General features: G+C 36.5%; 2 protein-coding genes across 4 annotated transcripts in view; one reads left to right on the top strand and one right to left on the bottom strand.

Annotated features, from left to right (window-relative positions):
• The window catches only part of LOC140137821 (uncharacterized), a 93633-nt gene that overhangs the window by 24481 nt on the left and 42542 nt on the right, over nt 1-26610 (bottom strand). The window contains exon 2 of one of the 3 annotated variants that reach the window (XR_011856901.1): nt 16203-16417. The exons of the other annotated variants lie outside the window; for them this stretch is intronic. The gene's annotated coding sequence lies outside the window, so the exon portion shown is untranslated. The remainder of the gene's footprint in view (nt 1-16202; nt 16418-26610) is intronic. 3 annotated transcript variants of the gene reach the window in all.
• LOC140137820 (proton-coupled zinc antiporter SLC30A1-like) overlaps nt 1-26610 on the top strand; it is a 38694-nt gene that overhangs the window by 6519 nt on the left and 5565 nt on the right. The window contains exons 2-6 of the mRNA XM_072159608.1: nt 14281-14855; nt 16613-16841; nt 19449-19798; nt 23043-23148; nt 25972-26163. Coding sequence (XP_072015709.1) covers nt 14679-14855; nt 16613-16841; nt 19449-19798; nt 23043-23148; nt 25972-26163 — 1054 coding nt within the window. The 5' untranslated portion in view covers nt 14281-14678. The remainder of the gene's footprint in view (nt 1-14280; nt 14856-16612; nt 16842-19448; nt 19799-23042; nt 23149-25971; nt 26164-26610) is intronic.

Raw genomic sequence — 26610 nt, 5'->3', positions numbered from 1 at the left:
TAAGAAACAAAAAAGCAACCCTTCCTCTTTTTTGTTTTTAAAAACCCTGACTAGAGCCGAGGACGAGAGACATGTTTTTTTTTTGTTTCTTTTTTCTTTTTCTTTTTTTAAAATTATAGACCTAGTGGGCTATAGCAGGCAGCGTAGGTGTATAATATAATCATTTAGACTAATACTAAATACGACACCTTCGAAATATCTTGTAAGCTATGCTGAAGATCCCAATTTATAACCGCATTTCATTGGTAAAACAAACGTAAACAGTCCGCCGTCAATGAATGGCAAAATATATATGTAATCAATGCTGTGAGCCGTGTGTCAGCGGAAGGATAATTATAATAAAATGTAAGTCAGCGCAGAAAACGGCGTATGCGCAGTATACGCAATTTGACGCTCATTTACCAGCGCGTAATGTCGGCGCGATAGCCGATGCGACCACGCTTCGCAAAAGTATCTTTTATTTACCTCTTCGGAATTAAACTTGCTCAGAGTTAGAATAAGTGCAATTTTCAAAGGCTTGTAAATTTGTTTGCCCAAAGTAGATTTTAGTCGATTTTTGTTATACAATACTACAATATATTCTACACCCATTGGTACAAAAATCGTCGATTGAGGAATTAATTCTACCTAAACTGCTTTCACTCCCTGACTATACTCCTCATAAGGCCCGGGTCCTTTTCCATAATCCCAAGATGATACATGTATGCGACCCAGAGTGGTGTCAAATGAAAGAGAAAAAAGTGAAGAATAGAATAAAAGTAATTTTTTTCCAGGGGTGACACTCCTCGTTAGGCCTGGGTCAATATTCATATATTAAAATGTCAAGAAGATATGTCCCCCCCTGAGTGGGGTCAAATGAAAAAGATAAAAAGTACAGAATTGGTCTGTAACAAAAATAACTTCCCCATCGGGGACCGGGGGTTCTACTCCTCATAAGACTCTGGTAAATATTCCTACTTTGGGTGTCTATCTCGAAATGCCAAGACGATGTGAGCTTTAAATTTGACCTGACCTCTCCCCTTGGATGACACGGCATGTTCCAATATTGCGTAATGCTAGAGTTGAATATATTTCTTTGACATGGAGTAGGATGTATTGGTTCGGTGGTGGAGCGGGCAAAGGCGTTGTGATTTCTTCGTTGCTGTTCTGTTCGTTGCTTTTTCGAAACCTTGCTATGTCATATTTTTTTTCTTATACTGATTTATTTATTTATTTATTTAAATTTATTTAAATTTATTTATTTATTTATTTATTTATTTGTTTATTTATTTATTTATTTATTTATTTATATATTTATTTATTTATTTATTTATTTATTTATTTATTTATTTATTTATTTATTTATTTATTTATTTATTTATTTATTTATTTATTTATTTATTTGTTTATTTATTTATTTCCATATTTATTTACCTAAATAACGTTTCGGGGCTCGAGAGAACTGACATATTTATTTATTTATTTCATTTTTCGATTGATTATTTGAACGATGTGATGATTGAGTGAGCAGATTGATCGATTGCTACTTCAGTTATGGGACTTCTATTTGAAATGACATCATATAGGCCTACATGATAAGTATTGATCAAGGATCAATATCACAGGTTGTAGTGCAGATAGGAAGTTGGTTTAGTGGTATTATCCGGGCTTCAGAACCAAGAGTTAACGGGTTTGATTCCCACCTATTTACCAAAAAAAAAAATTTTTAATGTTTTTTTATGCAAAGTGATAATTTGTGTTCATGTTTTAGGCTTCCTACTGAATTAATGATTTCAATATGGATACAAATTCAATGCATTTTGAAATCATTAATAAAGATGAACACAAATAAAACACAAACATTTTTTAAAAGTCAACAATGAATGATCCTAGCATTTATAAACAAGAAATGTCTTTAAAAAGACAATGCCATGGATGAAATTCATGTTTCATAATTTTACATTGAGAAATACTTGGAATGCTAGTATTTTTTTTTTTTTTGTGTAGCACATGCACAACTAACCGGGTGGGAAATGTTGTTACCAACAATGACATAGCTTTAGGTCCAGAGACACTCTGAAACTGAAAATGATCCCCCCCCCCCCTGACATGTTGTACATCATTATGCATAATCAACACTATGATGACATTTCATCAACTTTGAATATCAGTCAAAGGTCTTGTTGCAGGTATCATATGGTAAGAAGAGCTATTGATCATGGGACAGCATTCTTCTTGAATGATTGATTCCCTGCTGCCTGCTGTCATCTCCAGCATAGATCTATTCAGAGTCTTATATTTCCCCCGGGGGGACCACTTACATTACGTGATGGATACCATGCTCATGTATGGACTCTTGAAACGCACCCTAAACGAATATTACTCAGCGCGTGCAAAACATACCCTAACCAAGTATTTTGCCATTTTTTTTTACACTAAGAAAGTAAAAAATTCATGTTCAGGTTCTTGTTTAATATTACTGTAGCTACAGTGTGTTAATAGTTATAAGCCAAACATAGCCTATTTCACCATTTTTATTTTGCCATTAAACTTTGGTACCCTATAAGCAAGTATTTTGCTTCGAAAAGTATACTCTTTTTCCTGATTTTTGGCATTTTTGACACCCTAAACAGGTACAATGCTGTACTTGCCCAATGCTGAAAAACAACCCTTTTTACTTGTTTTTGTACACGGGCATGGTGTCCACCTTGAATAGAGCATGTTTTCAGTGTAGTCACAGGGTTTATATGAAAACCAAACTCAGAAATCGAGTCAGAATTTGTTTATGCTGAACACACACACATCGTCATCATACATGTGCAACGCAAGTTGTAAAGCTTTTCAACTTCAGTTGGTTCCAGGGCATGGATTAACTAACAAAACTTACTCTGGCTTAGACCAAGTTGCACAGTACATTTTGAACCCACCATGCAACCTTTCAGTTCTAGAGTAAGGGCAAACATCAGACAGACTCACAAACTCTTAAGATTAATAATACATGTGAACGCCAGTCTAGTCTTAGAAATATGACCGGTCTTGGTTTGTTATGTTACAGATTGGTTTGTGTTTGAAATGGTGGGTTGAAGTCTAGTTCAATAAGGTGTTGAGTTTCCTTACTGCATGTCAGGGACCTTTTTAAGGCTGAAAAGGTCCCTGACCTAAATTTGTATTAAATTTTAAAGGAATTATAATTGCTCCTTCTATCTATCTAGTCTATCTATACTAATAAAATAATAAGCGGTGTCTGCCTGTGTGTTTGGCTATGCGTTTCGCCCTGAGTTTGACGCATCAAGCCGATATATCGGATATGGATAGGTATCGGGTAAGATAGTTCAAACATGTTTAGTTTCCCTACTGCATGTCAGGGACCTTTTTAAGGCTGAAAAGGTTCCCTGACCTAAAGTTTTATTAAATTTTAAAGGCATTAATTGCTCCTTTATCTATCATTTAATTAGTTGTCAGGTAGATAGACATAAAATGTGAGAAAAATGTCAATTTTCCATTGTGTATAAAATAAATGATAATAAGGTTTAATAGGGGGAATTTAAACCACCATTTCTCACGCACCTTTTATTCATAATATTCTTGGCTTTATTTTGGTATCAATATAATTGATTGTTCTAACTTTCGAGTATTATTTTACAGCAAAGCAAACATTAGTTTTTAGGTAAACAGAAGAACATGTGAGTAATTTTTCCTTCTGTAACAGTGAAAAATGTTACAATATTAAGGGGTAATGGGGCATACAAACCACCATAACGCAACTTGTACCCATGAAAAGGTTAATTTACACATGTGCAAGGATGTACAAAATGACAATTAAGGATTAAGGCAAATGTAAACCATCATAACTCAAATTTTACTCATAATAATGATTTCAATTTGGTACCAAATGTGTAGCTAATTGATTGTTAAACACATTTCTCTTGCATTTGATCATCTTCTACTCTTCCCTAGAAAAAATCATTATAATACCAAATCTAAACACCATGGAATTCACCATATCACGTCCAAGCTCACATTGGGTGCCCCATTCCTTTTTTAAAGGAATTTTTATTTTAGTATTATTTTGAAGCAAAGTAATCATTAGAAAATGTGAAAAGGGTTAATTTTCTATGGGTTACAATAAAATTTGACAATAATAAAGGGTAGGGGAAATAACCATCATAACTCAACTTTGACTCATGAATGATAATGAATAATGAGGTCCTTGGTTTATTATGTAAGCATCCATGATTAGAAACACGGAGAAAATGTGAGGTATAGACAAACAAGCAACAAAAAGCTGAAGAATTGAAATAGCGAAACAATAAAGATGAAAAAAGAGGACCTCATTTGAAACCATCACTTGCAAGATATTTTTATTGCACCCTAAATAAACCATTATTTTGATATCTTATCAGGAAATGAATTCTAACACTACCAAAATTCAGCCTGAACATGGGCCAAAATAGTGTAAAATACAAAAAAAATTGCGCGCTACACGGGCACATTGCAAAGATAAAGCCATTTCCATCCTGATAATGGGCGAAAATACAAAATTTTTGCATGCTGCACCCGCACATCGTCCCAATAAAACCTTTTTTGAAGCTCGAAGACATACAATCTTTATGTATTGTATGATGCAACTGTAATTTTCTTTGTTTGTGCGCCCGAAATTTTATTTTGCCCCCGCCCGACCAAAAAAGCTGGCTACGTCCCTGAAATTTGGTCAAATGTCAACTATCTCACGCACACAAGTCAAATTTTCAAAATGCACTCATTTAACCATAACCTGTACCAAATTACTCCTTTCGGCACATGAAATAAGAATATGATTTGTTAGAGAAACGTTATGCATGACTTTTGTACAAATTTATACTGTTTAACTTTGGCTGCATTTTAACATTTGCTGAGGAGAATGCCCTCAATATTTTTTCAAAATTCTGTTTTTTACATGATTATATTGTACTTTATTTAACTAACATACCCTGCAAAAATCAAGACTGTCAGACTATTAGTCGACCGCGTACACAATGTCCATAACACATGACGTGCGGGACAGATATACACATCAAAGGATAGTACTGTAACACAACCGACGACGTGATACACATTGGCAACATCGGCGCTGGTAGTCAATTCCAATTTTCTTTGCTTTATCTCAGTTGTACGGCTCAATATTAAAAGGAGACATATCGGATAATAAAAACTAACATTTCATGGCAAACAATATATTTTTTTATGGAAATGTTATAATATGGCTTTAAATCTGAAGGGGGACATAGTAATAATACAAATTGTTGCACCAAAATTGTGAATGTAGTTACGATTGAGATTACATTAATTGAAACATATTTTGTAAATGGAAGTTAGTTCAGGCCATCAGTGCCAATCTGGCTTGAAATTTGGCGGGGGTGGGGGGGGGGCAATTGGCTAGAATGGTCAAAAAATGGCTGAAAAGAACAAAAAATGGGTCATTTTGCCGAAAGATGGGGGGGGGGGGCATGTCCCCTACATCAGTGACATATTTAAAGACATGTATTCCAAAACAAAAAATACACTCCAACACCCCCACACTCTCAATTTCACTCCCATACAATTCACACATGCCACCAAAACCCACCCCACCTAAACTGACACAAAAAGCAAACACGCATGTATAAATATTTGAACCGTCAATACATGTATTCATGTTCAGACCATGTTCAGACAGTGCCTTATCATTGATAGTAACTAATAATTGATGATTACTTTTAATCCTCTTATCAACGATGAGCCTCCAGACTGTACCTTATAATCGACGACAACTAATTATCAATGATAACTTCCTGCACATCTGGCTCATTCCAGATAGCAAATAGTCATAGCCCGGGGGTAATCAGTACAAATGACCATACAGGGACGTGCGCAAATATGGGTAGCATTTTCGGCCTTTTAGTGTATCAATGACCCCCTTTTCTAAGCCAATTTTGGTATATTGATGGGTCCTTTTTTCAACATTTTCTCAATTTTTTCAGAAAATATCCCAATTTTGTCAAAATTTTTGACAATTTGGGTAAAATTTGGCCGACAATTTTGGCTTTTGGTATATTGACGGGTCTAAATTTCCACATGTACACACTCACTGCATGGCTATGAAAAACCTAATCTTCCACTAGTGTATGGACTATCCACATCCAATCATGGTCTAATAAAACCTAGGTAATACAAGAAAGTAAGAACAACCAATTATGCGATGAAAAATAAACCCTGTTCTACGGACGGAGAGACCTTTCAAGTAGGGTCGGTCGGCTTTTTTTTTTTTTTTTTTTTTGGAAATGACCCAAAAAATAACCAAAATCTATAAATAATTTGTTCCTGAAATTTCCGAAATTTGGGTCGGCATTCATTTGTACAGTAAAAATTTGTTTTCCAATTTGTTCAAAATCTGGGTCGGTCAGGCACGTAGAACAGGGTTTTCTTTTTTCGTCGCCTTAGCTACATTTTCATACCAAAGCTAATTTTTTATCATGAGTAAAAGTTAAGTTATGGGAGTTTATATTTCCCCCACCCTTAATTTTGTCCTATTTTCGGGATTTTACGCTATTACACGTCCATATAAAATGACCTGTAGAAAAAAAAATATTTGAGACCACTACCTACCTAGTAGTGATCTAGAGGGTCCATACTTAATTAGTACATACATTTTAAGTTGCTGGTAACCAGTATTTCAAAAAAGGGTGTATCTTTGAATTGTTGTGATGGGATTCAATTTTATTCAATACGACAGATCGTTCGACGGTTTCATGATTTAAATTACTATATGGTCCGAGAAGGCATTGGGACCCCGGGGGGGGGGCACTCCAACTTTGAAAAAACAAAGAAATTTGAAGCCATTTAGAACTAGAAATTTGATTTTCAAGGTTTCTGTGGCGCTGTTTCGGTTCTCACCCAAAGATTCCATTTTAAAAAAAGGTCATGTTCTCACCCAATGACCCCATATTTTTTACATTTTGCTCTCACCGAATGCCCCTTAGTGCAAAAGTGCCAGCCCTACACCTATATCCATTTCAAATTGAAGTAGATATGATCATATCCAGGAAAAAGGCTTATTCCCAAAATTTGCGAGTTCTGCATGATTATGTGTATTCCTGTTCCATAGACAATGTGTTGTAATTCAAATTTCACAATATCTTTGCCAAACGAATTAATCTGCAAGAAATGTTTTGTACATAAACATTATGTAGCCAGAGGTTTCTAGTGATATAAAAATCTAAACTTTTTTTGAGAAAGTGGGGGAATGATGCTGTGGATCACCCAATTTAAGAACTACAGATACTTGAACACACTCCTGTTTTGTTGAATATACCTTTCCATATAAAAATCTGCTTCATATACTTGTATAAAGCTGAAGTGGATCTTATACCTGAAATAAAAATTGACCACTATAGTGCACATGCCTTTGGGGGCCTCCAAATTTTGGCCTGGTCCAGGACCCCCAAAAGGTAAATCCAGCCCTTAAGACCCTATCTCACGATTGATGGTATTGAACCTGGCCATAAATAGGATCTGGTTAAAAATAAAAGTAAACTTGTTAAAAGTTATACTTCAAGGATGCTTACTACAACCAGAGAAGATGATAAAAGAGGAGGTCGCTCGCTGCCCACATCAAATAAATAATGTGTGCATCCGCCTATTGATGGAAACAATGATCTAATCCGCTTGATCAACTAATACGATAAGTGACTTTGCGAGTCACGACTGTCTAGCTCTAAACGACGCATGCCCGGATATCAATTTGTTACGTCAGTTGACCGCGAAATATAATTTCTGTATTGTTTGGCATGACTGGCTGCTAAGTTTGACCCGAGATCTCTGTGAAAAAGACCCGCATTTTGGATCCAAATAGCATTTTTGGACACGTTTGGACACAAAACGGGAGTACATGGAGAAACTGACACGAGTTTGAATTACTGATTACACTGGTTTTATGTTTCCGTAAACTGCCGCAAATATTCAAATAGTTATCATTTAAATTTCTTTTCCTTTGACCTTATATTAATTTGACTGGAAAATTAATTATGCTTGACTTTCCATAACTTAACAATTTTTTGATTTTTTTAATGGGAGTTGCGATATATATAATGCTTTTTCACTCGTTTAAAAATCATGGTCACCCTGGTTAGTATTATTTTTTTTAACAAAAAAAGCATGATTTGACTGCAAAATTGGGACTTTAACGATGTGCTTCCGTGTGTGGAATATTTTCTCCACTAGAGAGAACTACCAAATCAGACGAAAGCGTGTGGCGGATGAACAGATTACCACAAAGGAAGTTTCAAGTGGTGTTTTAAGTACCCCAAACAAAGAAAAGTGAATAGAGGTTAACTGTGGGTAATCGGATTATATGTTCGAGCGATCTCCTCTTTTCTCATCTTCTCTGCTACAACTTACATGTATATATGTAGAATGAATGAATGACGATGTTTTACAGTGATACCCAAAATACACAGGGAACACTTTGGTAAAACAGAGACAAAAAGCATTTACTTTCTGAATGATGTGAAATCAAAAGGGCCAATGTTATATGAAAATTATGTGCGCGCAGTGCACGAATATATTCCATTTCATACTATTTGAAGTAAAAGTTGATGCACATTTGGGTAATTTCGCACAAAGCGCGCGAAAATTTGAAATTTTACACTATTCTATACCCAAATCGAGGGTTTATCAAATGTGTGCGTGTTTAAACGGGACTAAAGAACAAGGAATATTTCCTTATTGGCGACCCGATATATTTGGTTAACATGGCTTCATTGGTTAACATGGTTAAGAAGCGGCTAGTCCTTTGTTTTAACAATGTGGCGCTGTACCGCATAATTTTTGACATGAGGCTCACGTTCCCATATAAAGGTACACTGCCCAAGTGCTATCAGTGGCGTAGATTTCGTTTTGACATTGGGGGAAGGGGTTGGGAAAATGTCTTGAAGTATAGTAATTCCAGCACTTTTTGGCAACAGAATAAGTTTACTGTACAAATGCACGCGGGAAAAATTTTGCCATTTATAAAATGGATGAAATATAGTGCAAAAGTGGAATAAATTCGCGCGAATGGCACAAAAATGCGCCTATGAGTGCTATGGATGTATACCAACTCAGAATCATGAAGCTATAAGTATAAGCTGTTATATTTAATTTAAATTACTTTGTTTTAACATTTTAGGCCCTGGGGTAGAGGGCCGCAAAAGGGCCAAGGGGGCCTATATTTGACCGTTGGAACTCATGTACCCATAAATAATTATTGAGAAACGACTGGCCCTTTGTTTTGACATTTGGGCCCCCGGGATCTCTTGAACTTGGATAACTGGGCCAAAATTGTTAAAACTCATATCAAGGGGGAAAAGCCTAAGTGTATCACGATGCACATACAGGGTCCTTTTAGTTATAGCTAGTTATAGCCAGCTTTAATGATACCCTTATATCTAACATTCAGGGCCCATACTAGGTGAACTACTTTAGGATTATCAGTTTGAACTTATTCCTAAATAATCAATTTGGGCCCCTCGGGCCCTTGACCTTTGATCTCTTGCTGGGGCTAAAACGAGGGCCCTAGGTGTGCTACATACAGGGCCTGATAACTGTTTTATTTCGATTACGGTGTTTTTAAATAATCGAGTACCCGATTAAAAAAAATCTATTATTTTCGATTAATCAAAATATCGCCCAAGCCTGCATGTAAATTTACCGGTAATTTACCGACTCACAACAGTGGGGTGAACGAACTCATTTTTTTGAGGTTGTTGCACCCTAGCATACAACAGCAACATGGTTGTGAATTTTGAGTTCTTTATGTCAGAGTAGGCCATGATAGAGTTTTGAGCATTCCAGATGCTGTTGGTGCATTCCAGATGCTGTTGGTGCAAAAAAGGGTTGAAAACAGCATTGTGTCTCGGGATTGTGTCCTATTATTATTGCATTGGATTAGGGGCTGTGCAATAATTATGAGCCCCCAGGGGGGTAAAATTCAAACGGCTCGCCAAAAATCGCTTGCCCCCCCTCTCGGCCTGCCAAAAATTGCGTGCCCCCCTCTCAGCCCGCCAAAAATTCTTTGCCCCCCCTGCACATGCCAAATATTTGGCATCCCAATTTACAAATGGTCTAGATACATGTCTAGATACAAAATTTGCATATTTAAGAGTTTCTGTACTGTTTTCCTAAGCCTTTTTAGAGCATTTTATTTAAAAGGCACCCCATGAATGTGTGCCAAAAATCGCTTGCCCCCTCCCCCCCCCCCTCTCGGCTTGCCAACAATTGCTTGCCCCCCCTTCGCTCGCCAAAATTTTCTCCCCCCAATTTTACCCTTCCCCAGGGCTCATAATTATTGCACAGCCCCTTATTATTACATGATTATGCCAATACATTCAAGTCAGTCGATTGTTAAAGTTCAAGCAACCACAGCAGCACATTGATTAGTGGTAACACTTTGAAAAATCAATGTAACTTATTATATTATGTTCGCACCCCTCCAGAAAGGCCAAAATCCTACCCAGGAAAATATGCATGATATGAGGTGTCACTGAAATTGGAACAGACAATAATAGCATGAAGATACAAATAATTGTTACATCAGTTCCTAAGAAAGTACATAATTCAGACAGTCATGGTCAAACCTCAGCACCGTTGAATATAATGTCCATTCATATATGTTACAAAAAAAAAAAAAGTCCTTATTTTATCCCAGATATATATTGATTTGAATCACCAAGTGTCACCAGACCAAGGAAATTGATTATGCTTGGTCAGTGATATAGATCATAGGCCTGTAATCAAGGCCTATGCATCCGGGGAGACCACTCATATATGGCAGTATACATATGCGTGAATAAAATTTTTTTCAAACACCCCCTTAATAAGGTACCGAGTAATTTACCGTAATATAGAATTTACCCCCTAATGAGTTTACAAAATGCAACAAATGTACCCTTTTTGGACTCGTAATTTACCAAAAATTTGAAAAGGTACCCTAAACAAGTTGTTCAGATTCAGAAAACTACCCTTATTCTTGAAAATCAGTGTTTTTTAGACCCTAAATGCATTATGCGCGTGACTTGCCTTGCCTTAAAAAACACCCCCTTTTACTTGATTTTTTGGTCACGCATGCGTACAGACCATTTATGTGAGTGGCCCCCCGGGCTATGCATAGATGAACCTTGTGTACATGCATAGACCATTTGGTACATGTACATCATTGTGCTTGGTATTCTTGTATTAGGCAAAAAAAATTCAAGGGCTGGGTTAAAAATTCGCGGGCGACCAATCACAAGGCAGATCCATTTAAAGATGCATTACATCATGGCCAATTTACATAGAGTCCTGTGTTAAAAATCTTAACCGCAAGGCAAAGTCAGTAGTCCACTTGGGAAGCTAACAAACAGAGGGAGTGCGGTGACTGAAAAGATCAGATACAGATGTGAAAATCTATCAGTTGCACACAAATCAATATGAGTTTTATGCTTAAATGTATTATAGCCAGAGTATGCAAAATGGGCAAGTGGACTACGGAGAAGTCTAAGTCTGCACTGATTTAACCTCATTTTGCATAAAAAAACACAATTTGCATATAGGTTTTTCCCTACCTACAGGAAACAAGTTTTGCTTTTTTCAATACTGAATTGTATTCATGGTGTGCACAAGTCAGGTCCAAATTGACACATTAGTTTATATCACACCCATGATGCCTCTATTGGGATTTTGACTCTGGAGGGGAACATGACAATACAAAATCGCACTATTGCAAATTAAGTATATGTTTGAGATTTATTATGTTAAAGGGAGTAATTTGACACCAGTTTCAATGAAATTGGACCATTTTTAAATTTGACCTCTGTGTATGAAAATTTTGACATTTGACCTATTTGAACTATTAGCCTTGTAGGAAAATATGACAATTGACTTTTTATTTGAGATGCATTACAACATGATGGGACTATTAAGTTTTGGCCCCACTGTGACTTTCGACCCCTCGTGGGAACTACAGGGGCATGGGCAAAAATGGAACCAATCAAATTTTGATCATTTCAGGTTTAATGTGCAAAAAAGCATTGGTTCTATACAAAAGTAAAATCCCAAACCCATTGCACCACACCCCAAGGTATACCAAATTAATTAACTTTGTTTGCCACTCACTCACCCTGATGCTTGCCATCAATGCAAACCCCAATGGGGTCCATAAAATGTGACCGGTTCACCTCTGGTCAATTTTCTATTTCATGATTTCGGTATAAAGTTTGCATGGGGAAGAAAAAAAAAATATTTTGGTGCAGTAATTACTAATCTCAAGTAGCAGGTAGTAGCACACCTTTAAATATGAACTGTCCTTTTATATAAGTGGGCCTATAATATGGGTAGCCTCTTTTCTCTTGACGAAAGAGTGATCTAAATGCTGACTATCACTCACTATTTAGAGTAAAATTACACAATCCAACAGGAATATTATAGAAGGAAATGAGTTTGTTTAACTTAAAAGAGCATTTTGTGATTCACAGCATCATCCCCAACTTTTCTCAAAAAAAGTTGAGATTTTTATACCACTGGAAACCTCTGGCTACATAATGTTTATGTACCAAATATTTCTTGCAGACTAATTCGTTTAGTAAAAATATTGTCAAATTTGAATTAAAAGTAAAGGTAAAGGAGTCGATCCTGTATAAACAGTAATCGGAGTGCCCATCTCTCTTTCATTGGCGATTGGGCCAGACTCCTCCATGTAATGTTGCTATAGGGGATCGCTACACCTCCTCTACAGCGAGTCTGTTACCTTCCCAGCATTTAAGAATGCCGGTACCCATTTAAACACCTGGGTGGAGAGGAGTAATCGAGATAAAGTGCCTTACTCAAGGGCACAACACGATGGCGTCGCGGGGCTCGAACCGCAACCTTTCGATTATGAGTCAGTGCCCGTTCCGCTAGGCCACCATGCTCCCCTAAATTTGAATTACTTTCTGGTATACCAGAACGAAATTACAACAGTGGCCTATGGAGCAGTGTAATATACACATAATCATGCATAACTCGCAAACACAAAATCGGAATCAACTGAAATTTTGGGAATAAGCTTTTTCCATGGATATCTACAGTAACTGAGTAACTGACTGAGGATGCTATGATCAGGCTCCTTTAACTCTCCATGTAGTTTATCAATAACTATGGTCGGATGTCTTCCAAATGAAAATCAATAATTGGCTTATTTCTATTTCAAATATCACAATTTTCAATTTTTGGAGAGTATCTGTAGATCAACCCCAAAAAGGGCAATTTAAAGATTAACCAAAATATACACATTGGAAGGCAGAGACTTCTAACAGATCTAGCATTGAAGCAAAATACTAAAATCATTATCCAGATATGTATGTAAACTAGAGTGGTTACCACACCACAGCTGACCCATGTGGCTTCAGCGGAGGTAGACTTCTCCATAGTCCACTTGCCCATTTTGCATACTCTGGCTATTACATTTAAGCATATTAAAAACACTGATTTGTATTTTGTGTTAGATTTTCACATCTGATATTTTCAGTCACCGTACTCCCTCTTGTTTGTTAGCTTCCCAAGTGGACTACTTACTTTGACTTGCGGTTAACATTTTTAACACGGGTCTCTATGGAGAGTTAGGCCAATTTCTGGCCTAACTAAAATTGGCCATGATATAATGCATCTTTAAATGGATCTGGCTTGTGATTGGTTGCCCAGATCTCGCTATGGTTTAAATCCTACTTGCTTGCTTGCTTGCTTGCTTGCTTGCTTGCTAACTAACTAACTAATTAAGTAACTAAATTAATATTTAATTAATTTACTGTGCCGTGCGTGCTTGCTATGTGCTGTCCACCCGTGATTAGTAGCCTAATTGGGCAACTTCTGAAGATTTTGAAGATCAAAATGGACCACAACTTTAACCCCCCCCTGTTTTTGTATTATATTCTTAAATTTTTGCTCTTTCATTTGACACCACCTGGGTGGTCATACATTTGTACCTTCTTGGCATTTGTGGAGATATGTCCATTTTATAAGACCAAAAAGTTAGTCAGTAAGTGACATAGACTAATGCAGGCTGATACTGTTTCATGGTTCAGCAAAAACCAATATGGTCAATAAGGTAAACCCGAGTTCAGGACAAATCCCTGGACCACAGAAAGCTCCTAAAAATGTCAACAGTCAATTCAGCCCAATTTACGAAATTGGTTGTTATTACATGCATTTTTCCCTTGTGTCTACAGCCAGCCCAGCTCTTTAATAATCATTATAAATTTAATAAACGAACATTTTTTCCCTCTTTTACTACAGGTGAAACCTGGGTTACTGACAGCTTGAATGGAAATATGCAGTATGATTATGTTCAGCACCGATGCAGTGGTTTGTAGTTTAAACTACACCCAAAAACTCATTCCGAATTCCGTTTCTACATGGATCTACAGCTGAAGACAAAAAACAATCATATCTTTGGTGGCTTCCTTTAATCAACATCATCGATGACTTTTGGCACAATTCTCTGGGTGTATAGAATATCGCATATGAAAGGGAATTTCAGTGAATCTGCAGGAAGTACACTGATCTTGTGATGTACTTATAAATGGTTGTGTTGAGACAGCTCAAAATACTACACCAACAATTCTGTGTGCAGTAGCTGCATCGAAGTGCAGGAATATCAATTTGGAAGCTATTTACTTAACAAATCAGACAAGATGGGTCGTTTTACGGGGAGAAGGTGTAGTTTACTGACTATGATGGCGCTCACCACAACATTTTTCTTTGTGGAGATTATCACAGGGTATGTCACAGGGTCGGTGGCATTGATTGCCGATTCCTTTCACATGCTGTCTGATATCATATCGCTGATAGTGGGCTTTGCTGCAATAAAGGTGGGTATTTGTAAAGACTAATGAGAACTTGTTCAAAGAATTAATGAGAACTTGTGCAAAGAATTAATGAGAACTTGTGCAAAGAATTAATGAGACTAATGAGAACTTGTTCAAAGAATTAATGAGACTAATGAGAACTTGTTCAAAGAATTAATGAGACTAATGAGAACTTGTTCAAAGAATTAATGAGACTAATGAGAACTTGTTCAAAGAATTAATGAGACTAATGAGAACTTGTTCAAAGAATTAATGAGACTAATGAGAACTTGTTCAAAGAATTAATGAGACTAATGAGAACTTGTTCAAAGAATTAATGAGACTAATGAGAACTTGTTCAAAGAATTAATGAGACTAATGAGAACTTGTGCAAAGAATTAATGAGACTAATGAGAACTTGTTCAAAGAATTAATGAGACTAATGAGAACTTGTTCAAAGAATTAATGAGACTAATGAGAACTTGTTCAAAGAATTAATGAGACTAATGAGAACTTGTTCAAAGAATTAATGAGACTAATGAGAACTTGTTCAAAGAATTAATGAGACTAATGAGAACTTGTTCAAGAATTAATGAGACTAATGAGAACTTGTTCAAAGAATTAATGAGACTAATGAGAACTTGTGCAAAGAATTAATGAGACTAATGAGAACTTGTTCAAAGAATTAATGAGACTAATGAGAACTTGTTCAAGAATTAATGAGACTAATGAGAACTTGTTCAAAGAGTTAATGAGTTTATTTGCATACTTTTTATATCTACAAACCTTTGTTATTTACACACCTTTGTGTGGGGCCACCTTAATTATGAACTGCGTAATTCTAGTTTAACTAGGCGATATGAGAATGGATCATGTCAAATTAAAAAAATATATATAAAAAATTGTGAAAGTGTCCTTTTTGCACATTTGTCTACTGCGGACACTGATTGTCAAGCAAAAGCGTCCCACTTTTGTCATTATTTGTTAGCAATGTACGTTGTCTCTGCACAGCCTGTTTCTGTCTTTCCTAACACTGGTCGATTACCACATGCAATATGGGCCAGAGACTACCTCAAAGATTCAAAGTTCATCATTCCGCTAGACTAATAATTATTCATGCATAGCAACATTGATTTGTAGCATGGTGATATCTTACCTTCTATTTACTAAATGAAATGTGACCCATCACATCAAAACCAACCAAATGAAAATGGAGATTTTTAAACACTAGGATAAACTGCTGTTTTTAGCTTTAAAATGACACCTTACTTGTTGAAATCAGATACAGTAAAAATGTTTTTTTTATGAGGCAAAATAAGCTCAAATTTATATAGAGAAAGTACAAATTTAAACAAAGTTCTCACAACTTACATTGTGGAGGTTGGTGGTCTGCGACCAGCATCCACTGGTCTTCAATGCCGACTGATGTTGGTTTTGTTGGTAGCTGGAGATTGGGTCATATCTGACCGGAAGTAGCAACAGATGTTGACCTCCGACGGTTAGATAAATGGATGACAGACCAAATGGATGACAGCTCAAATTTCTTTTTACTTTCTTCATATTTTCTCATCTTCTTTCATTGTTATCTGAAAATGAAATGAAGCCAGCGACAAAGTGGTCGGTTTTAATGTGATGGGTCACAAATTATAATGTAATAAATGCATTTAGATTTTAATTTAAAAACTATTGACCGGAATGACCGTAGGATTTTTGTTTTTTGATATTCAATATGCACAGCTTTTATTAATTAACTTCAAAATGTAATATTTGTGTCTTTCCAGATATCAAAGAAAACCACTTCTAAAAACACGTTTGGATGGCAACGAGCAGAGGTCCTTGGAGCGCAGGTCAATGCAGTATTCTTGATGGCGTTATGCTTCACTATAGTTGTGGAATCTGTTCAGAGGTTTATCCAGATGGAGAGAATTGAGCAGCCTGTGCTGGTTTTAATTGTGGGTGGTGCTGGGCTATTTATTAATGGAATTGGTTTATGCTTACTGAGTACACATGGTAAGTTACTATAAATTGGCCCTGGCCCCCCAACCCCAAACAAAAGTTGACAACCATGAGAGTTACCAAATCTTTCAAAGACCCCCTATGCAATAATTATCCATCAAATTTACCCCTACCCCTTTTTCATGCAAAATCGAGGACAAAATTTGGCCAAAAACAACCCCTTTTTTGTAGTTTTTAATGGCCAAAATTTCAAACACCCCTTTTCAATGATTAGAATTTCAAACACCCCTTATCAATGACACTAAATATTGACATAAAATTTCTGGATTTTCTCAAGTACCCCTTTTATCCAAATTTCGTGGACAGTCCAAATTAAATACCCCTATTTTGCTGATTTCACTGTCAAATTTCACGGGCAGTTCAAATTAAAACCCCTATTTTGCCAATTTCGCGGTCATGGCTACTGGTAAAAATATAACCCATTTTCCCGCGCAATTTGGTAACACTCATGGTTGTCAACGTTTGTGTTGAGTTGGGGGCTGGGAGATTGGCAAGGGGTTAAAGGTGTGTACATATACAGCACCTGCTTAGGGATAATGAAAGCATGTTCCAGGCAGACCAAATAATATCTCTGACCCAGGATTGCAAAAGCTAGAAGAAATCTGCTCCGCGCAGCCGACTCATGATGAAAGTGGTGTGGTCCAATTTTTCATGTTCGATTTCTTATCTTACATTGAGACCTACAATTAAAACTAGTTATGTGTTTCAACATTTTGAGTTGAATTTTTGAATACTTAAGGGATCTAGAATGAGCGTTTATTGCGTTTCGACAGTATTTTTTGTGGGACATGAGAGCACCTCAGACCTATCGAATTGCTTTCTGAATCTGAAGCATGTCTTTCTGATATCAAATAATTTTCATTTTTGAAAATCACGATATAATACAAATTTTATGACAAATTATAAAAATTTGATATTTTTCAAATTTTGATATATAACAGTCCTCGAAGTAAATTATATAAATCTAATGATATATTCTTAAAGTGTGTGTAGCAGGGAGGAAAAGCCGACGGTCAATTGAAAATTTAGAACTTTTATATTGAAGATATGGGTTTTTTTCCCAAAAAGACCTAATTTTTTTTAGTGTTTTGGGAAAAAATCCATATCTTCAATCTGAAAAGGTCAAAATTTTCAATTGATCATCGACTTTTCATCCCACCTACATACACTTTAAGTATAAATCATCAGATTTATAAAGTTTACTTCAAGTACTGTTAAATATCAAAAATATCAATTTTAATGATTTGCCATAAAATGTGTATTAAATTGCGAATTTCAAAAATCAAAATTATTTGATATCAGAATGACATTCTTCGTATTCAGAATGCAATTCGATATGTCTGATGTGATCGAATGTCCCAAAATAAATATTGTCCAAACATTCATACCCCAGCCCTTAAGGTGTTACTATACCCCTTGATAAATTTGTGACTATTTTTGCATTTTTCTCAAAAACTAATAAAACACTGGTAACAAAAGTTATGTATAGTATAGGGGCAAGGAATTTCAGTGACTCAAGACAAGTAGTTATTGATTTATTGATCAAAATATTGGTTTTCCCTCATTTTTGACTGTAACTCCACAACTGTTGCCTGTGCTGAAATAAAATTTTCAGTGCAGTAGTTGTAGTCCTTGCCCCTATAATATACATATCTTACTTGTCCCCAATGCGCTATAATTTTGAGAAAAATGCAAATAATATTATTTTATTTTTTTTCCCTGGCCAATTTTGTGCCTATATTATAGGCACAAAATTGGCCAGGGGTGTAGTACCACCTGAATCCAAGTGAACTGTTTTACTCTCACACAGCCCTCAGGGAATGAGAGATGGAATTCAAACTGTCAGATCATCAGATCAGGCCCATACGCAGGATTTTTTGGGGGGTGCTGATCTTGAAAAAGTGGACTTTTTCCAAAGGGAGGGGGCAATTTTGTGAAAAGTGGACTTTTCCCCCAAATTTGGACCTTTTTGACCAAAAAAACGTAAAAAACCCGATTTTTTTTTTTTACGCTCGCAAATTCTTAAATTTTGGGACCTTTTGTATACTTTCGCAAATTTAGGGAGGTACGGTCGCACCCCCGCACCCCCCCCCCCTGCGTACGGGCCTGCATCAGATGAAAGTTTATAAAGTCTTCTAAACAAGACTATACTTTGATCAGCTCGGGAATTATTACTATTAGGCTTTTACCACTACGCCGAAAAGTAGAGCCACGTTAAGAAAGATATTATTGATATGACTGGTCTATATTTTGGGTGTTAAAGAAAGTAGACAAATTATAGAACTTCAAATAATAATTTGTAATACTTCTGACGAGATGTCACAAGACATATATTTATATTAATCCACGATGTTATAAGGCCTGCCGATTACATGCTGATCAAACTATAGGCCTCCAAAAACATGTCATCAGAGAACCAACCTGTCTTGGTCAGCACTGACTGTCTCAAGAAACATTGGGTTTGGAAGCTTTTGTAAAAGGACCAAGATTGACCTAAATCTGGCAATATTAGATGGCATAATGTAAATGAACAATGCCTTCCCAAATATTTGCAATTGTCATACTTTGCATTACTATTCTGTATGTTTGTCAAATTTATAGGCTTAGGACATGGACACAGTCATGGTGGCTCATCTCATGGACACAGTCATGGTGGCTCATCTCATGGACACAGTCACGGTGCAAACAAGAAAAAGACTACAGTTAACCTTCTCAAAATGTCTCAAGACAGTACATCAGCAGGAGATTTTAACTACTCTAAAGTACCTCAGGGTGACCACGAAGTCGCTTACCAACAGCCCAATGGGTTAAACCAACAGCCCAATGGGTTACACCAACAGCCCAATGGGTTAAACCAACAGCCCAATGGGTTAAACCAACAGCCCAATGGGTTCTCCTATTCACAAATTGAGGATACCACAGCGCCAAATCAAAACCAAAACTCTGACAGTGTAAGTATTATTTACTTAGAGAATATCATAAACCTCTACAGCTGGATTTATATTCAACAACTCTTCCTATACCAGAGATGCCAACCCTCCCTATTTAATAGGGAGGCTCCCTATTTTTGTAAACATTTTTGTCCATTTTGACACACAAATTTGGCAACCTCCCTATTTCTGGCAAGTTATATGCCATTGAAGTTGCATGTAATTTTGAAAACCTCCCTATATTTTGTTTGAATCCTCCCTATTTTCTGGATGTTAATGTTGGCATCTCTGCTATACCTTTGTATAGGAGCCAAAGGTATAGGAGCCAAGCATTGTTAATCGGTGATGAATTCACACTTTTCCTGAGCATATATGTGAATGCAAGTTAACACGTATGCGTGATCGCGTAAAATTTGTCATGCCAAGAACTTTGCATGCGTAAACACGCTCTTGTTTGATTTTGGAGGGAGCAGATAAACATTGCCTCGTTATCTTTAGTTTGATTGCCGATAGCAACAGAGATCCCCTATCTTCTTGTAAAGTTGAGTGGCAATGGCTAACGGACAGTCGTAATGAAATAATCATGTGAATTAGATGATGTTTAGCTTGTTTTTGTTGTTGAAAAGGATCCCGGAAAAGGATTCAATCATGTTTCACCATTATTCATCACCGTTCAACAACTCGCGTCCGGTGCATCTGCGTGCCCTTGCGAAGTAAACCATGCATCGATGTTAAATGGTGATGAACAACGGTGAAACATGATTGAATCCCTAGTGCAATCGCTTTTGCGGAAAAGCAAATTGCATGAACACTCTTTGTTTATTAATGTTTTCAGAGCATCAAATCACTTTTGCGAGTTGAAAAACTTTCAGTTCCTTATTTTTTCAACTCCTGAGAGATGTTGCTTGTCACACATGGACTGCAGCCCAGGGGGGTACTACTCAGTACAAATGATGGGGCTGTGCGACAGACATTTTCAGCCATTAGGTATATCAATGACCCCTTTATGGTTGTCTGTCCAATTGTTCGGCTGGTTGTTCGGGTGGAAACAAATTCATTAATCCACTGTGCAGCTCAAATGCAGAACCGATCAACTTCCAACTTTTTATTGTGATAGTATATGCTAGCCTGATTTGCTGTATATTTTTGCGTCTTTTTTAGGTCTTATCATCTTCAAAATACAACAAAATATATTTTTAGGACAGCCATTGATAATATTATTATTTTATTTTGGGGGGGGGGCAAGATTTAAAAATTTCCCAATTTCAAAAGTTGAAGTTGTAATACTTATGTGCGACCCTAATTTATTACCTATTTTTTCCCTATTTTTTGCTCTTCTTCCCAGTTTTTTTGTGTGGGGGGGGGTGGTGGTAGCTGCTTGCCCCCCTGGTTACGTCACCGAGTCTGGGTATCTGACTAGGCAATTCATACTACTCAGCCATTAATCAACCTTTCAAAGTAAATATTGTTCAGAAATTAGTATGATTCAAATTAGCTCTCAGTGTACAAATGTAGGCCTAATGAATCGAACTGTGTGCACTGCACTGGACAGGGAGATGAAATCTTATTTTTTCAAATTTTTGTTCACAGAGTGAACTATAATACCTCTTGAACCCATATCTCATATGCATAGTTTATCCCTTACATACCGGTACCTAGCTGTGTCTTGAATAGCTATTAAAAGCCCACCAATCCTGTGGTTAAGAGACTATAATTCCTTATATATCATACCCTCGTTTGTATGCCTTTATCTAATACTGCCTCACATGCCAAGGACTATTTAACCTACCTAATCTTGCAATGAGACAGTGGCAGCCAGGACTTTTTCTAAGCATGTTTGCAATTGGATTGATCGAGCCATCACATGATTATAATATTATATTACGCTTTACTGATTGGTGAGGCAGGTCAGTAGAATTGTTTACTTAGTGATAAGGCTGAGCATATAGGAAAAATACACTGGATATTTTCAGAAAGCTGATTTACTAGCTAATTGAGCATGCTAAGAAACATCCATGCTTCATCGATTTTAAATAATATCTACCTAGTAATGCTTGCTTATCTTTTCTGTCAATAATAGGAGCTCTAATAATGACAAGTGTTGACATTTCTCTAATCTAATCTTCATAAGTCAACATCTTATCAAGGCTTTATCTACTTCTACACAACATGAATAAAGTTCAGAAAAAGGCTAAAACAAGAAGTGGCTTTAAAAAAGACAATGCCACGGATGAAGATCATGTTTCATAATTTTACCTGCTCTATTCTATAGTCAGGATTGTGTGTTTCCTCTTCTTCGGTCATTTTAAGACTAAAAAGAAACAAATTTGTTTACTGTGGGTGGCTTAAAAAATCTAAATGGAAAATTAATTTTTTGTTTAACTTTTTTCCAGAGCTGGGGATGTAGGTATTATTATGCCTCAAATCACTAATCTATTGTCAAATCAATGCAGAGTAGGTTAGATATGAAAATTGAAAGTTAGAACAATTTACTATACACTTCATCGTGGACTGTGTCTCTTTTTAAAGACTTTTCTTGTTTGTACTTTTTTTTGTAATCCCAGTATTCAGTAAATAACCCCATGGGTACTACTGCCTTTTTACAGAGCCCCTGATTGGTTAATTACATGATATAATCATCTCAATAATCAATCAAATTAGAGCATATAGATCTCTCAGCAATTTTAAGTTTTAGTGGTTGAATACATAATACAGCCCTCTTTAAAACAAATCAAAATAGTTCTTGTTGACCGATAATTTGGTCGGTTATAGTTCCCATAGTTGTAACTGGTGCTGTTTATACATTTTGACAAAAAGTAGAGCGTGAAGTACTGATTTTCCTGCTTTTACAACCCTTTATAAATTAAATTTCTTGATTTAATGACAGTTATGGTTCTCACAAGCACCCTGCAGGCCAAATCCGAAATGCATTACAGTTGGCACACGAAGAACTGCCGAGAAATAAAAGAAAAATAGATCAAATAATAATAGGCCTGTATAATGTTTACTGTGTCCTGTAAAAATCATATCTTGTGGCTTCATTTTACAAAATAAATATTGTTAAAAGCCAATATTTGCGTCCTGGTACGCCCCTGTTCAACAATATCTTACGCCAAGCAATTCCAAAAAGTTGACAGCCCTAGTATGTCAGTGGTTCAGTGGGAGTGCTTTCAGGGAGCATATGACTTCTTTCTCTAGAGCCAAATTCTGATTTTGTTAGGCATGTCACTGAAATTGTTACTTTTATTATATTTTGTTTATTCAGATGTACACTGATGACCATGCTACACCAGCTACTGAGGTAGAGAAGTCTGTCCAGCTGGCTATAGACATGCCATCTAGTGATATCAAAGAGAGGAGTGGATCAGTGAGTAAGTACAAAAGTGCTACAATAGATATGTGTACATACTTTGGTGACAGTAAATCTTCTTACCCTTTATTGTAGGGTTAGGATACAGTTCTATCAGAAGGTATTTTCCAGAATTACCACATTCATAGCTGGCTGGTAGTGGCAAGAGTTTAATTGCTTGTATTTATATACACCAGGCACAAAAAGAAACTCGTCAGTTATATTCATCCTTGCTGTTCAATAACTTGATAATTTTGGATTATTCTGAAATATAGATTTTGTTAATTGGACTTTTCTTTCTCATTTGACACCCTGTTCATGAACATTGAGCAAGAATTGACCAAGATATGCACTAAACCCCAAAATGAAAAGTTGCAATTTTAACGATTCAATTGTGCCATGGTGCCAATTACACCATGTACACTGTGTGCTTTATTGATTGGCCCGTGATGATTGTGTGCAATACAACGATGCGTTCCCATTAAAAAATGTTGAAAATGCAACTTTTGATTTTGGGGTTTGAGGCTTCGGAGGCGCATATCTTGGTCAATTCTTGTTCGTTTTTCACGAACAGGGTGTCAAATGAGAAAGCAAAGTCCAATTAACAAAATGTATATTTCAGAATAATCCAAAATTATCAAGTTATTGAACAGCAAGGATGAATATAACTGACGAGTTTCTTTTTGTGCCTGGTGTATACTGTTGTATTAATTAATCCTTTCAAGAGCAATGATTTTGGATAGATTTATCAGCTAACATGAAAAGAAAAATGTAGTTTTATATTAAGCACAGCGTTCGAAATAGGGCCGGTCAGCCGGCCATTGGCCTGAAACTTTTTGGCCTGGCCGGTAACTTTTCTGACTGGCATCTAGTTGCCGGTCTGGCTGGCCGGTAACTTTTTAAGGTCAAGCCCGGCTGGCCTGTAACTTTTTGAGGCATATTTCGAACACTGATTAAGCACATGCTTAGGAGAAACTGAAAATTGCTACTAGTACCAGCAGTATATAGAGCCTGCACCTGTGTCATATTTTCCACACAGAATACATATTTCAATACTAAGGGGCTGTGCAATAATTATGAGCCCTGGGTGGAGGGTAAAATTGGGGGGGGGGGCAAGAAATTTTTGGCAAGTCGAAAGGTGGGGGGTCAGCCAAGAGAGGGGGGGAGTGATTTTTGGCACACATTCTTGGGGGCGCCTTTTAAATAAAACACTCTAAAAAGGCTTAGGAAAACCGTATGGAAACGCTTAAAGATGCAAATTTCCTGCTCGCTGCACTCGCAACATGTATATAGGCCATTTAAGGTTTGCAAATTGAGATCCCAAAAATTTGGCATGTGCAAGGGGGGGCAACGAATTTTTGGCGGGCCCAGAGGGGGGGGGGGGGGGCCAGCGATTTTTGGCGGGCGAGAGGGGGGAAACGATTTTGGCAAGCCATTTGGAAATTTTACCCCCCCCCCCCCCATAATTATTGCACAGCCCCTAACTTCCTATCAATTGCTGTGTGGCCAAAAAACCAACAAGGGAAATGTGCAGATACTATAAAAGACAAGTACCTGCAACATGATGGTTTTGATTCCTAAACTTGCATGCCCTGTAGAGGTATGACTATGATTATACTGTGGTGGGAATCTTTATTAAACTGGGCATGATGACATTAATCGTCTGAACGAACTCATTGATAAGCTGTTCCAGTTGATATTCATGATACACTCCAATGGAAAACATGACCTCATAATCTATCTTGCAGGGAGTGTGAATTTCAAATGGGGTTCCCTAAATGAGTGACTCCATTTGAAATATATACCCTCTGTGTGGAAGATGAAGGTTATGTGTTCCATAGGGGTGGTGGATTTCAACTGGAACAGCCCAGTGAGTGAAGCATCCAGCAAATGATCAGTGTAGATAATAATATGATCAGTCACCAACATTTATTTTGAAATATAGCCAAAAGAAGTGAGTGTATGATTCTTTCAGGGACATCCAAACCTAATATCCAATTGGTCATGAAATTTTATTCAGGGAATTAATTGTTGATTATAAAATGAATAGGAAATTGATTTACTGATCAACAAACATCTCAACTGTTAATGAATCAATACACCCATCCTGATAAGAGTTACCAATGTGGTACAAATATATATATTAAAATGCTCGGCACTAGTCGAGTCAATATGGACGACATTGTAAATGGTCTATAATGTGTCTGATGTGTGGTTTAGTGTTTTAGGCTCGTATAAAACATATCTTGACAATAATTCTCAACTTGGCTTGATATGTATAAACACATTTTTGGTACAGTTTCAGTGATACCATTTCACACACTGATAACCTTGATGCTCTCCACACAGGTGTCAAACATGCAGACGACAAATGTGACCCATCACATCAAAACCGACGGGTTTACTTCATTTTCAGATAACAATGAAAGAAGATGAGAAAATATAAAGAAAATAAAAAGAAATTTGAGCTTGTTTTGCTTCACAAGACATTTTTACTGTATCTGATTTCACAGGGTGTCATTTTAAAGCTAATATCAACAGTTTATCCTAGTATTTCACTCTCCATTTTCCTTTCTGAAGCCAAGTGGTTGGTTTGATGTGATGGGTAACAAATTTCAATTTTGTTTAAAATGTTGGAATTGTACATTTTAATGACCATATTTGAAATCAGCATGAAAAATGCATTAAAATGAGTATAAACAACCCTAGTATTGGTTCAGTGGTTCTTGAGATAGCTCTTGATATTTTGAGAAAATGTTTTAAAAACTTGGGACTTTTTCTAACATGCAAAGCAATATAAGATCAATTTTAAATATGAACAAGTTTTGTATTTGTTACTTTACAGATTCAAGTGGTCAACTCAACATGCGTGGTGTATTTCTTCACGTCCTTGGTGATTTTCTTGGATCTGTAGTAGTAATAATTAGCGCCTCGTTTATTTGGCTGGCACCAGATGCTTGGGATTGGAAGTACTATATGGATCCAGCTATGAGTCTTATTATAGTTTTAATTATTACAACCACCACAATACCTCTATGTAAGTATCAGGAATGAGAATGTTCAGGCTATTTTATTGTCCAAATTTGCACATTTTTATTTCGGCCTGTTATGATATAATTCAACTTTTCGGTATATTTCAAATGCAATTTGTGATTAAAATTGATTGGTCCGTTTGAACATCATTCCCGGGTGGGGGGGGTAGGCAAGTTTGATTTTGGTAGGGACATGCTGCTGAGAATTTGAAAGTGGACCCATTAAAATACAAATTTTTCAAGAAATTTGGACCCATTGGCAAAATTGGACTATTTTTCGAAAAAATTGAAAAAATTTTGGAAAAAGGACCCATTCATATACCAAAATTGGCTTAGAAAAAGGGGTCATTGATATACCAAAAGGCCGAAAATGCTACCCATATTAGCGGCACGTCCCCGTTTGGTCATTTGTATTAAGTACCCCTGGGCGCTGTGTACTGTACTTGTATTAC

Source organism: Amphiura filiformis, chromosome 17, assembly GCF_039555335.1.
Source record: "Amphiura filiformis chromosome 17, Afil_fr2py, whole genome shotgun sequence".
Classification (NCBI taxonomy): Eukaryota; Metazoa; Echinodermata; class Ophiuroidea; order Amphilepidida; family Amphiuridae; genus Amphiura; species Amphiura filiformis.
This window is presented reverse-complemented; position numbering and strand designations above follow the sequence as displayed.